The 15,245-nt window shown below is 43.3% G+C and overlaps 1 protein-coding gene across 1 annotated transcript in view; it reads right to left on the bottom strand.

Moving 5' to 3' along the window:
- si:dkey-106n21.1 (solute carrier family 23 member 2) overlaps positions 1 to 15,245 on the bottom strand; it is a 61,833-nt gene that overhangs the window by 12,961 nt on the left and 33,627 nt on the right. The window contains exons 8-9 of the mRNA XM_017717711.2: positions 12,225 to 12,478; positions 6,076 to 6,240 (exon numbers count right to left, since the gene is read on the bottom strand). Coding sequence (XP_017573200.1) covers positions 6,076 to 6,240; positions 12,225 to 12,478 — 419 coding nt within the window. The remainder of the gene's footprint in view (positions 1 to 6,075; positions 6,241 to 12,224; positions 12,479 to 15,245) is intronic.

The raw sequence follows: 15,245 nt of genomic DNA, 5'->3' as shown, positions 1-15,245 counted from the left end.
ATCTTCAACTCACACCTCCGTCAGAACTTTGACCAGATATCGGGGGAGGTGGGGGACATTGACTCAGAATGGGCCATGTTCCGTTCCTCCATTGCTGAAGCGGCTGACTGTAGCTGTGGCCGTAAGGTAGTTGGTGCCTGTCGGGGCGGTAATCCTCGAACCCGGTGGTGGACACCCCAGGTGAGAGATGCCGTCAAGCTGAAGAAGGAGTCCTACCGGGCATGGTTGGCCTGTGGGACACCAGAGGCAGCTGGCAGGTATCGACAGGCCAAGCGATCTGCGGCTTCAGTTGTTGCCAAGGCAAAAACCCGTGTATGGGAGGAGTTTGGTGAGGCCTTGGAAACTGACTTTAAGTCGGCTCCGAAAAGATTCTGGCAAACCGTCAGGCGACTCAGAAGGGGAAAGCAGTGTGCCACTAGCACTGTATATAGTGGAGATGGTGTGCTGCTGACTTCGACTGAAGACGTCATTGGGCGGTGGAAGGAATACTTTGAGGACCTTCTCAATCCCACCGACATGTTCTCCAGTGAGGAGGCTGAGTCTGGGGACATGGGAATAGGCTTGTCCATTACTGAGGCCGAAGTCGCTAAGGTAATTAAGAAGCTCCTTGGTGGCAAGGCTCCAGGGGTGGATGAGATCCGCCCTGAGTTCCTCAAGGCTCTGGATGTTGTGGGGCTGTCTTGGCTGACACGCCTTTTCAACACTGCGTGGACATCGGGGGCAGTGCCACTGCATTGGCAGACTGGGGTGGTGGTGCCTCTTTTAAAAAAAGGGGACCGGAGGGTGTGTTCCAACTACAGGGGAATCACACTCCTCAGCCTCCCTGGCAAGGTCTATGCAGGGGTACTGGAGAAGAGAGCCCGGCTTATAGTCGAACCTCGGATCCAGGAGGAACAGTGCGGGTTCCGCCCTGGTCATGGAACACTGGACCAACTCTTCACCCTCTCCAGGATTCTGGAGGGTTCATGGGAGTTTGCCCAACCAGTCCACATGTGCTTTGTGGATCTGGAGAAGGCATTCGACTGTGTTCCCCGTGGTATTCTGTGGGAGGTGCTTCGGGAGTACGGGGTACATGGCTCTTTGCTACGAGCCATTCAGGCCCTGTACAAACAAAGCAGGAGTTTGGTTCGCATAGCCGGCAGTAAGTCAGACTCGTTCCCAGTGAGAGTTGGACTCCGTCAGGGCTGCCCTTTGTCACCGATTCTATTCATAATTTTTATGGATAGAATTTCTAAGCGCAGTCAAGGGATGGAGGGTGTCCAGTTTGGTGACCTCAGGGTCACATCACTGCTGTTTGCAGATGATGTGGTCCTATTGGGGACATCAGGCCGCGAACTTCAGCTTTCGCTGGATCGGTTTGCAGCCGAGTGTGAAGCGGCTGGGATGAGAATCAGTACCTCTAAATCTGAGACCATGGTTCTCAGGCGGAAAAGGGTGGAGAGCCCTCTCTGGGTCGGGGATAGGCTCTTGCCTCAAGTGGAGGAGTTCAAGTATCTTGGGGTCTTGTTCACGAGTGATGGTACAAGGGAGCGGGAGATTGACAGGCGGATTGGTGCTGGGTCAGCAGTGATGCGGGCTCTTTACCGGTCTGTTGTGGTAAAGAAAGAGCTGAGCCATAAGGCAAGGCTCTCGATTTACCGGTCGATCTACGTTCCCACCCTCACCTATGGTCATGAGCTTTGGGTAATGACCGAAAGAATAAGATTGCGAACACAAGCGGCCGAAATGAGTTTCCTACGCAGGGTGTCTGGACTCTCCCTTAGAGATAGGGTGAGAAGTTCAGTCATCCGGGAGGGACTCGGAGTAGAGCCGCTGCTTCTTCACGTCGAGAGGAGCCAGCTGAGGTGGTTCGGGCATCTGGTTAGGATGCCTCCTGGACGCCTCCCTCGGGAGGTGTCACAGGCGAGTCCACCTGGGAGGAGACCCCGGGGAAGACCCAGGACACGCTGGCGCGACTATATCGCCCAGCTGGCCTGGGAGCGCCTCGGAATCCCCCTTGGAGAGCTGGTGGAAGTGGCTGGGGAAAGGGAGGTCTGGGCTTCATTGCTTAGGATGCTGCCCCCGCGACCCGAACCCCGGACAAGCGGAAGATAATGGATGGATGGATGGATATATATATTCTGTTAATTGAGATTTATTTTGTTTGATTATAAAACCATTCATATCCATTACCTTACCAGTAATCTGATAAAGGTAAACCAATATGTCACATGATAAACAAACCCTATACTAACAGCATTTATCTTCATCTTGAATTAATATGCCACAAATATTCATTTTATATATATATATATATATATATATATATATACATATATACATACATACATATACATATATATATATATATATGTGTGTGTGTGTGTGTGTGTGTGTGTGTGTTTGTGTGTGTGTGTAATATAAGATTTTAATGTGTATGTTAAATATATTATGATATACTTAATAAAATAACAGGTAATCATTTTACATGACAATGACATTTTGGACAATGACGCTACTATGCAATGTGTGTGACTGAATTTATGCCTGAACATAAATACTCTGTTGGCTATATAGACGGCCTTAACGATGCAAACCGTACTGAAACAACATGAACAATATTTAAGATTTAAGGACACAACCCTATCCACGGCGCCTGGGAGCAAGTGTAAGGTGCCTTGCTCAAGGGCACTTCAGTCATAGAAGTCAGCCGAGGGGATCGAACCAGCAACCTTCTGGTTACAGGGCTGGTTCCCTAACCTCCAGCACATGCCCCTATTAACATAATTAGCATAATTAACAGACTGAGTTAGAATTATGTTAATAAATGACTGTCTTTATTAACAGTTACTCATATTTAACATATACACTTCACTATTTCCCGATGTGTTAAGTATTATTCCAAGCATTAATTTACTATGATTAAAGCATTTGTTAAGTATTAGGCCTTGTGTGGTGTTGATGTGTTTGTTACTCAGTGGTCTAGTGGAACCACTGCATTATTGCTGTCAGTACAGCAATAACAATTTATGTAAAAATACCAGATGTTTAAAATATCACAAGTGACCAGCACAGGGTTCTCCTTTAGCAGCTGTAGCCAGTCAGCAGCCTGTTCATGTTGTCCACGTGTCCTCACACACATGCACACATATACAAACACATACACACACAGGCACACATACACACTAATAGCAGGCCATTTAGGAGGAGAACAGAGTGAAGGACACAGCACCTCCACACTTTTTTCTCTATGCAGGATCACCCCAACACCACATGTGTAATATAAATGTGTAGAGGGTGAACAGTGTGAAGTCACTGAAAATGGTTTATTTTATATGTTCTTTGCTGAAAATGAGCGAAGCCAAAGAATCTGAGGTTGAAATAATGACAAATCACACAATTTTTTCTTTTAGTAAACATTGAAAATGGGTCCCACAGACCTCACACAAGAGTTAATACGTGCTACCCAAATGTTACCCAAATCATCTTCCAGGAGGCAGGTTCACTACAGCCCCAGTAGTTTTAATTACTCATTAACAGTGGATATTGGAAGCATGTCTCTGACTTTACCACAGTACTGTAGACATTTAACAGCAGCTTGAGAAAAGGTGGGTTTGTTTTGATAACTTAGTATTATGAAGTGTATTTCAGAGTGCAGAATTAATCTGCCTCCTCAGTCATCTAGCTCACTGCATGTATGACTGCATGTATGTTCTGATTGTAGTTTGACAAATGACTTCCTTCTCATTTTTCACTAAGTTACAATCTACTATCTCAGCCTTAATCCTAAATTCCCAACATACTCATGGTTCCTCTGTCATGTCAGTGTACCATGTTTTTTCGTTTGTAATTTTTTAGAGGTTAGGTAGGCGGCTAATGCTAACATCATTAGCATTTATATTTACCTGCCTTAAGCAAACTAGGAAGCAAACTATTAGCCAAATTAGGCCACTGATTACTAACTTTGCAATTTGAAAAATAAAAGGTCATCTTTCATTACATGCCATTTAATCTTATGGTCTCATACCACATTGCCATTCTAGCATGGATGACACCAACATCCAGAGGCACTAAAAACACACTTCCTGATAATTACTATTTTCACAAAACCTGTTTTACAGTGCACGTAAAAACCTGAACATGTTGAACTTGGATGCTCTCAAATGTCAGTTAGCAATTAGACTACGGTTAGCCAACCTTTTATGGCTTTTGTTTTGATTTCACTTTCCTTGTTGATAAAAAATTTGCATAAACATCTAAATCTTTGGAAGTGAACCAATGCAACAACAGATCCACTATATTGCCAAAAGTATGCACTCGTCTGCCTTTACACGCATATGAAAGTGAGTGAGATCCCATTTTTAATCCATAGGGTTTAATATGATGTCACCCCACCCTTTGCAGCTATAACAGCTTCAACTCTTCTGGGAAGGCTTTCCACAAGGTTTAGGAGTGTGTTTATGAGAATTTGTGACCTTTCTTCCAGAAGTGCTTTTGTGAGGTCAGAAAATAATGTTGGACCAGAAGGCCTGACTCACAGTCTCTGCTCTAATTCATCCCAAAGCTGTTCTATTGGGTTGAGGTCAATGCAGTTAAGTTCTTCCACAACAAACTTGGTGATCCATGTCTTTATGGACCTTGCTTTGTGCACTGGTGCGCAGTCATGTTGGAGCAGGAAGGGGCCGTCCCTAAACTGTTCCCACAAAGTTGGAAGCATGAAATTGTCCAAAATCTCTTTGTCTGCTGAAGCTTTAAGAGTTCCTTTCACTGGAACTAAGGGTCCCATCCTAACTCCTGAAAAACAACCCCACACCATAATCCCCCCTCCACCAAAATTTACACTTGGCACAATGCAGTCAGACAAGTACCGTTCTCCTGGAAACCATTCTCCTCAAACCCAGAGTCATCCATCGGATTGTAACAGTGGTGGATGGTAACTAAGTAAATGTAATTAGTTTCTGTACTTCGTAGTAGATACAATATAGAATATAGTAGTATATACAATATAGAAATATGTACGCATATGCAGTCGTGACTGTCATGTGTATTTTTTTCTGAATTTATACAAATACTTTCATTCTATACTAAATTAGTTTCAGCTAGTTTATGTTTATGAACAGAGACCTACAGCTGCAATACAGTAAAGGAAAACGTATTTGTGAACCTGTGTTGAAAGCAAGTTTTTATTAAACTTGTAACTAAATTACAAATAAATCTTAAACTGAAACTTTGCTTGCTTGTAAAAAGGCTATTAGAGCCACTCGATACATAAGTACATTTGAAGGCAAATGCTTTTGTACTTTTACTCAAGTTGAGGTCTAGAGTAAGGACTTCTACTTTTACTGGAGTAATATTTTACCTTGGGTATCTCTACTTTAACTCAAGTACATGATTTGTGTACCAATGGATTGCAAGATGTAGAAGCGTGATTCATCACTCCAGAGAACACATCTCCACTGCTCTAGAATCCAGTGGTGGTGCTTTACACCACTGCATTCATTGCTTTGCACTGCGCTTGGTGATGTAAAGCTTGGGGACCATGGGGACCCATTCCATGAAGCTCTCTACACACTGTTCTTGAGCTAATCTAAAGGCCAGGCGAAGTTTGAAGGTCTGTAGCAATTGACTTTGTCATTTTACGTGCCCTACCACTTCGTGGCTGAGTTGCTGTCGTTCCCACTCGTTTTCACTTTGTTATAATACTGCTGAAAGTTGACTGTGGAATATTTCACAACTGGATCTGTCGGACAGAGGGCATCCTATCCTGGTACCATGCTGGAATTCACTGAGCTCCTGAGAGTGACCCATTCCTTCATTAATGTTTGCAGAAGCAGTCTGCATACCTAGGTGCTTGGTTTTACACAGTTGTGGCCATGGAAGTGACTGGAACACATGAATACAATGATTTGGATGGGTGAGTGAATACTTTTGGAAATATAGTGTATATGTTCCATAGCTGAGCTAACATTAGAGAGCTACATTAAGAGACAGCATTTTGATAGCATTTTCCAAACTAAACATTGTTGTTGGCAGAACCCTTCTCTTGAGTCTATCAACTATTCAGGCAAAATCATCCCCAAAATCAGCTGAATTTACCTGCAGGTTTGATATTCCCACAGCTGCAATCATTCCAAACATGACCAGAAACATGCCTCCGATGACTGGGTCTGGGATTGTGATGAACACGGCACTGAACTTCCCAAAGAGTCCCAGGAAGACCATAAGGAGGCCAGCTGTCTGCAACACCAACCTGCTGCCAACCTGGCACACATGGGGAGTGCCAGCCATCACTAATTATACCAAAGGTCATTGGTTAAACTTGGCTCTGTGGCTTTGTAGACATTTGTAGAAATAGTGGAGTAAATGCAAATGTAGAACTATGAATTTTCATTAATAATACATATACCCATGAATGACTTCTGATATTATACATATTTAAATCCTGATCGTGCCAACTTTTTACAACCGTGTTTCCACAAAAACTAGGATGCTGTGCAAAATGTAAATAAAACAGAAGGCAATGATGTGCAAATCATTTAAACCCTATAATTATTTGAAAATAGTAGAGACAATGCATAAAATGTTGAAATTGAGAACTGTTATTGTTTTTGAAAAATATATGCCAATTTTTGAACATGTTTAAAATAAGTTGGGACGGGGGCAACAAAAAACTGGCAAAGTTGTGTAATGCTAAAAAACACCTGGTGGAGCATTTCACAACGAACTAGGTTAACTAGGCAGAACAAAAGCAATCCCAGAGAGGCAGAGTTTTAAAGAAGTAAAGATGAGGAGGGGTTCACCACTCTGTGAAAGACTGCAAGGGTAAATAGTGCAACAATTTTAAATGACATTATGGTACATAAAATCATTAAAATATTCAGAGAATCTTTTAATAATATCATTAAAAGATTCTCTGAATATTTCCAGAGAATCTGGAGAAATCTCTGTATGCAAAGGGCAAATCTGAAAACCAATAGTAGATATCTATAATCTTCGAGCCCTCAGGTGGCAGTGCATTAGAAACAGACAAGATTCTATAGTGGAAATCACTGCATGCGGTCAGGAAAACTTTAGAAAATCATTGTCTTTGAAGACAGTTCGCTGCTTCATCAGAATCAGAATCAGAATCAAGCTTTATTGGCCAGGTGTGCTACGCATACGAGGAATTTGGTTTTGGTTGCAGGAGCTCACAGTGCACAGTATCAGACAGACATTCACATATAGGGAATAAGATAAAATAAATACAAAATAAAGTAAAATAACAACCTGCATTCCTACTCACTCACTCAGACACACACACACACACACACACACACACACACACACACACACACACAGTCATACCTGTAAACTTTATATTATGCAATGTATGAGTCCAGCAGCAGTTAAAGGGTGTATGGTGGCAGAGAAAGGGGTCAATGAGGTGACAGTCAGACAGGTGGGGTAATATGGCAGGTGAAAAGATGCTAGAATAAACACTGGTTTGAGCAGCAGTTCCAGAGGATGGACTCATACTATATACGAGTGTATCTAGAAGTGCAGTTGAAGCTGGAATTGTTTTGTGTGATATTTTAACTGTTCAAGATAGTGATGGCTTGTGGGAAGAAGCTCCTTTGTAGCCTGGAAGTCCTGATCCTCATCTGGTTGAAACGCCGGACTGAGGGAAGGAGCTGAAACAGGTGGTGTCCAGGGTGAGAGGGGTCGGTGGAGATCTTCTCTGCATGCTTCCTGGTTCTGGTGGCATGCAGTTACAGCAGTGTAGGTAACTCAACCCCAATTGTCCTCTCTGCAGACCTGATGATGCGCTGCAGTCTGTGGAGGTCATGCTTGGTAGCTGAGCTGCCCCACACTGTGATGGACGTGGTGATGACAGACTCTATGATGGCTGTGTAGAACCGCACCATCAGCTCCTGGGGCAGGTTGAACTTCCTCAGCTGATGCACGACATCCTCTGCTGGGGAGAGAGGAAAGAACACTGGACCTGCTGTATGCTAATGTTAAGGATGCATACCACTGCTCCCTCCTCCCCCATCTGGGTAGGTTAGACCACAACTTGGTGAACCTCAGTCCCTGTTATGTGCCACTGGTGAAGAGTCAGCCTGTGACCACACGGACAGTGAGTAGATGGTCTGAGGAGACTTATGAGGCACTGCAGGATTGCTTTGGGGCTACCAATTGGCCAGCACTCTGTGAGCCGCACGGAGAGGACATTGACGGGCTCACAGAGTGCATCATAGACTACATAAACTTCTGTGTGGACTCCACTGTCCCAACCAGACTGTTAAATGTTACCCAAACAACAAGCTGTGGGTAACAAAGGACATTAAAGCTCTCCTCAACAAGAAGAAGAGGGCCTTCAGAGCTGGAGACAGAGTGGAGGTGAGAACAATCCAGAGGGAACTGAAGACAGCTATCAAAGAGGCGAAGAACAAATATAGGAGGAAGCTGGAGTGGAAACTCCAGCAGAGCAACATGAGGGAGGTTAGGAATGGAATGAGGACCATCACCAGCTTCAGGTCCAGTAACAACAGAGGAGTAGAGGGCAGCGTGGATGGGGCCAACAAGCTAAATCTTTTCTTTAACAGATTTGACACTGCAGGCTCTGACTTCCTCTGTCCTGACTCCTCTGCTGCCGGTCCTCAGCAGGCCATTCCACTCAACCCCAAAGCCTGCCACCCTCCTATGACTGTCCATCTCACAGCTCCATCCCTCCCCCACACGTCACCTCTACAGTGTGTCTCACTGCTGACCAGGTGAGAAGACAACTGACGAGACTCCACACAAACAAGGGTCCCCCGCAGGGTGCTTAAAGCTTGTGCCTCCCAACTTTATGGAGTACTGCAACTTGTCTTCAATATGAGCCTGAGTCTCCAGAGGGTCCCTATAATGTGGAAGACGTCCTGCATTGTTCCTGTTCCAAAGACAGTGGAGTTGACCCAGTGACGCCAAGGACTACAGGCCAGTGGCACTGACGTCCCATGTAATGAAGACCATGGAGAGGCTCGTCTTGGATTAGCTCTGACCCATAATCCAGCCTTTTCTGGACCCCCTCCAGTTTGCCTATCGGCCCCGCCTGGGAGTTGAGGGTGCCATCATCTACCTGCTCAAGCGAGTATACACTCACCTGGATAAGCCAGCCAGCACTGTGAGGGTCATGTTTTTTTTTACTTTTCCAGTGCATTTAACACCATCTGGCCTGCTCGTCTGGGTGATAAGCTCACGGTGATGCAAGTAGATGCCCCCCTCGTTTCCTGGATTGTTGACTACCTGACTGGCAGACCACAGCATGTATGCCTGCAGCACTGTGTGTCGGACAGAGTGGTCAGCAACACTGGAGTTCCAGAAGGAACTGTCCTCTTTCCCTTCCTCTTCACCCTCTACACCACGGACTTCAGCTACTGCACAGAGACTTGCCACCTTCAGAAGTTTTCTGACGACTTGACAATTGTTGGATGTATCAGCAAGGGTGATGAGGATGAGTACAGGGCGACGGTGAAGGACTTTGTCGCATGGTGCGAGCGGAACCACCTGCAGCTCAATGTGACAAAGACAAAGGAACTGGTGGTGGACCTGAGGAGGGACAAGGCACCAATGACCCATGTGTCCATCAGGGGGGTCAGTGTGGACACTGTGAGGATTACAGATATCTGAGCATGTATTTTGACAATAAACTGGACTGGGCTAAGAACACTGATGCCCTCTACAGGAAGGGCCAAAGTCGTCTTTATTTTCTGAGGTGCCTGAGGTCCTTCAACATCTGCCGAACTACGCTCAGGATCTTCTATGAGTCTGTGGTGGCGAGTGCTATCCTCTATGCTGTTGCATGCTGGGGAAGCAGGCTGAGGGTGGCAGATGCCAACAGACTCAACAAACTGATCCGCAAGGCCGGTGATGTCGTGGGTGTGTAGCTGGACTCGCTGACGGCAGTGTGGGAGAGGAGGACGTTGTCTAAGCTGCAGGCCATTATGGACAATGGCTCCCACCCACTCTATGACTCGGTGCTCATTCAGTGCAAGACTCATTTTACCAAAATGCACCACAGAGCTCCACAGTAAGTCATTCTTACCTGTGTCCATCAAACTCTATAACTCCTCCCTCAGTGTGATTCACAAGTGTGGTTCATCTGTGCAAAACACAATACCTAACAGTTTATTGGTAATGTATGTATGTATGTAAGAATAATAATTGTGTGCAATAACTCAGAGGTACAATAATTTTGAACTTCCTTATACTAGATGTTTAATATTTATTATCACAGTCACCACCACTTTACTGTATTCAATCTTATGTACATATTGCAAATTTCTCTATATCTTTGTTTTAAATTATTAAAGTGTTTACTCTTTTACATAAATGGTTGCAACTGTAACTGCAATTTCCCTCTGGGATCAATAAAGGATTCTGATTCTGAATGCTCAAAAAACACCTGTTTGGAATGTTCCACAGGTGAACAGGTTAATTGGAAACAGGGGAGTGTCATGATTGGGTATAAAGGGAGCATCCCTGAAAGACTCAGTCGTTCACAAGCAAGGATGGGGCGAGGTTCACCACTTTGTGAACAACTGCGTGAGCAAATAGTCCAACAGTTTAAGAACAACATTTCTCAACGTGCAATTGCAAGGAATTTAGGGATTTCATCATCTACAGTCCATAATATCATCAAAAGATTCAGAGAATCTGGAGAAATCCCTGCAATTAAACGGCAAGGCAGAAAACCAACACTGAATGCCTGTGACCTTCGATCCCTCAGGCGGCACTGCATTAAAATCCAACATCATTCTGTAACGGATATTATCACATGGGCTCAGGAACACTTCAGAAAACCACTGTCAGTGAACACAGTTCGTCGCTCCATCTACAAGTGCAAGTTAAAACTCTGTCATGCAAAGCGAAAGCCATATAACAACAACACCCAGAAACTCCGCCGGCTTCTCTGGGCCTGAGCTCATCTGAGATGGACTGACGCAAAGTGGAAAAGTGTCCTGTGGTCTGACGAGTCCACATTTCAAATTGTTTTTGGAAATCATGGACGTCGTGTCCTCCGGGCCAAAGAGGAAAAGGACTGTCCGGATTGTTATCAGCACAAAGTTCAAAAGCCAGCATCTCTGATGGTATGGGGGTGTGTTAGTGCCCATGGCATGGGTAACTTGCACATCTGTGAAGGCACCATTAATGCTGAAAAGTACATACAGGTTTTGGAGCAACATATGCTGCCATCCAAGCAACGTCTTTTTCAGGGACGTCCCTGCTTATTTCAGCAAGACAATGCCAAGCCACATTCTGCATGTGTTACAACAGCGTGGCTTCATAGTAAAAGAGTGCGGGTACTAGACTGGCCTGCCTGCAGTCCAGACCTGTCTTCCATTGAAAATGTGTGGCGCATTATGAAGCACAAAATATGACAATGGAGACCCCGGACTGTTGAGCACCTGAAGTTGTACATCATGCAAGAATAGGAAAGAATTCCACCTACAAAGCTTCAACAATTAGTGTCCTCAGTTCCCAAATGCTTATTGAGTGTTGTTAAAAGGAATGGTGATGTAACACAGTGGTAAACATGCCCCTGTCCCAACTTCTTTGGAATGTGTCACAAGCATCAAATTCAAAATGAGTAAATATTTGCAAAAAACAATAAAGTTTATCTGTTTGAACATTAAATATCTTGTCTTTGTAGTGTATTCAATTGAATATAGGTTGAAAAAGATTTGCAAGTCATCGTATTCTGTTTTTATTTATGGTATACCCAACGTCCCAATCACCTCCAGCTTGCTGTGTACAAGACAAATGTTTTTTTCTGTGGTTTTGACTGTAGTTTGACAACAGCTTCCTTCTCATTATTCACTTTTTAAAGTTATTATCTATTATCTGGGCCTTAATCCTAAATTCCTACCATGCTTAAGGTTACTCCAGTCATCGCAGCGTAACATGTGTTTTCCCCTTCAGGTACCGGACTACACCTCTCACGCACCTGTCTGAGAACTTGACTGTGTTGTAGAAGTCAGTAATGCTTACACCACATACATATTTGGCCATCACAGCATTATATCTGTGCTTAAGCAACCAAAAAAAATGATCAACTGAAAAGCCCACATGTTGAAGTTTACAACACAAGACAACAGTAACATTGTTGTTGCATTGTAATATTTGTAATTGTAATCTTGCCTGTCTATCTGACTAAACCCAAGATGTGCATTTGACTAGATGTGTCCAAACTGGTGGCTTACAGCAAATGACATCACACCTACCCTGGTGATTCCAAGGGCAGCGATGTTCTGGCTGTAAGATGTTGTTCCGTTGCCAGTGCCCCACAGAGCAGCCAAAATGCAGCCCAGACCCTCTACTGCGATCCCCCGATTAATGGCATGTGTGGGTGGAGGGGGAGCACCAGAAAGCCTTGCGCAGGCATAATAATCCCCGATGGACTCCATAGTGGAGGCCAGCACCCCTGCCACCATGCCAAGGACAGAGGCAAAGCTCACTGTTGGGAGACCCCATTGCCCTAGGATAGATGGGGTGAAGGGGACACAACAGAAAAAAAATTGTGAGGTGTACATCAAATCAATTCTACTGAACATTTACTGAACATTATGTTTGAGAGTTGTCTATATGAATGAACCATACAGGCCAGGGTTTTTTAGCAATCGGCCTCATTCACCAACCATTCTTGAGAAGAAACTCCTTCTTAAAACCCACTTATGCAGTTTTCACGAAGATTCTGACATACAATGATGAAAAAAGTTTTCTTATTTGGGATTTGTTCTTAGGTAAGAACAGAATCTACACACACTCAAGAGCACAAAGGTGCGAACAATTCTGCAGTTTAAGAACACACCATGAATCTGATGTAAACTTTCTTAGGACCTTTCTCAAGAACACATTCAAGTTAGGAGGATATTGGTGAATGAGGCTGTTTGGAAACCAGAGTTGTAATCAACCAGTCAAGAGACAGTTGGTATTGTAACTTAGCTTCTTCATTTTTTACTGTAGCTAAACTTGGTTTGGGGATTTCTGCAAAAAATCCAACTTAAAGCCACACTATGTAGGTTTTAGATACCTCTCTGGTAGAAATATATAATGGTATGTGTAATGGTTGGGAGCAAGGAGGCGGATGCATATGCGGAGATAAGCGACTTTTATTCAGAGCAAATCCAGGGTCATAGTCTAGGTTCGTTAAGCCAAGACGGAGAGATCGCGGGGCAGACATGACGAACAGAACACACAGTACAATCAAACACTACAAAGTTAAGCATAGAACAAACAAAACATCCAGGAAACAAACTTCTAAACAGTACAAACAACAATTCAAACAAAGACCAGTAACCAGACAGGCGAAAACACCGGCTTTAAATGCATAAAGGTAAATGAGGAACAGACGGGAACACAGGTGTAAACAATCAGGGGTGGAGTCACGAAACGAGGGGGTTGGACTCAAAAACCAAATGGGCTAAACCAAAACACAACATGAACACATGGACAGGACTGGGAGGGGCCAATCGTGATAGTATGCAACGTGTGAAAGAACACTTTGTAACACTGGTTACACTTTTAAATGATTATTTCAGGCTCCACAGGCCTCTCAGTAGCACATACACACACCATATTTCAGCAAGTTTTTTACCCATCCTGACTTAGTAATACTACTTCTTTCAATTCTAACAAAGACATCTTACACAGTGCAGATCAGAGGTGACTAATAGGTGGAGTACGGTCTGAGTCTGGTCCCAGACACTGTCTTATGCGGACCTGGGCCTATAACTGATAAACTATAGAGAATTATTTCATTTCGACAGGGTTTTCGTATTTTCATCAGCATAGCTTCTCTAGCCTTTAAATATCACGTGATGCTACCGTACATTACGATGAGCACTGAGACTCCAGTGAGTGATGCACACACAATGGAGGGACGAGGTGTTGGAGAAGAAAGTGCAACAGAGAGAAGTTATTCACATAGGGTGATCTAAAAAGAGAAAACTTACAATAAATGTTGAAAAATTACTGAATTGTACTTTATTTGATTTGACATTCAGTTGTTGACTGTGTAAGATGTTGATATAACTACTAGGCTACTTCAGTAAACAGTATATGGCACTGAATCATGATGTAAGCTAAACAGATGATGTTCCAGACCTTTGCTCAAGGAAATGACCTTTAACTGGATCTTATTGAATTTTAATGAAATACACCTGGTGTAGATTTAAATATGTTGGCCAACATAGCTTCTTTGTAAATTCACCAAAGAATCTGAAAAATGTTAACATGTTTTTTAGTTAGTCCAACAAAATGTGCTTCAATATTAGGAACATAGCATGTTTAGATAGAATAACGTAAGTGTCCAAGTTTTGCAATTTAATTTGTGGCTGAATTAACTGAGCATCAAAACATAAGTTAACAAAACATCAAGCTTTGTCATTCTTTCATGTTACATTCATTGAACTCAAAAAGTAATTAAGACAACGTATCAGGATGAATTTAAAATTTTGATTCATCTGACCACAGAGCAGTTTTCTGTTTTTGCCTCAGTCCATTTTAAATGAGCTTTGGCCCAGAGAAGACGGCAGTGTTTCTGGATCGCATTGACAATCTTCTTTGCATGATACAGCTTTAGTTTGCATTTGTGGATTGCATGTCAAACTCTGTTCACAGGCAGTGATTTCTGGAAGTGTCTCTGAACCCATGCAGTGATTTCCAGTACAGAATCATGATGTTCTCAATGCATTGCCGCCTGAGGGCCCGAACATCATGAGCAATCAATAATGACTGTTGACCTTGTCACTTGCGTACAGGGACTTCTCCAGATTCTCTGAAGTTTTTGATGATAATTTTTTTGCAGATTGGTGAGCCTCTGCCCATCTTTGCTTCTGCCTCTCTAAAATGCTCTTTTTATACTAACTCATGTGAGTTAGTTGCAAATTGATCCTCCAGCTGTTTTTAGTACAACTTACTTTTGTTGCCCCTGTCACAACTTTTTTGAGATGTGCTGCTACCATCACGCTCTAAATGAGTTAATGTTTTCATGAAATGGTAAAATGTCTCACTTTAAGCATCTGTGTTCTATGATCTATTGTGAATAAAATATGGGTCTATGAGATTTGCAAATCATTGTATTCATTTATTTACATTTTACACAGCGTCCCAACTTTTTAAAAATTTGGGTTGCAAAACAAATAGTCTATATTGTTTACTTAACAGCGATGTAGCACTAAAAAGCAAAAGTTAGGAGAAATTTTGACCAGACCACCTTCTGAGGTGATTTTTTCATAGATTTT

The sequence above is a fragment of the Pygocentrus nattereri genome, chromosome 8 (assembly GCF_015220715.1).
Source record: "Pygocentrus nattereri isolate fPygNat1 chromosome 8, fPygNat1.pri, whole genome shotgun sequence".
In the NCBI taxonomy this organism is placed as follows: domain Eukaryota; kingdom Metazoa; phylum Chordata; class Actinopteri; order Characiformes; family Serrasalmidae; genus Pygocentrus; species Pygocentrus nattereri.
The sequence above is the reverse complement of the archived record's forward strand: the minus strand, read 5'-3'. Positions and strand labels throughout refer to the sequence as shown.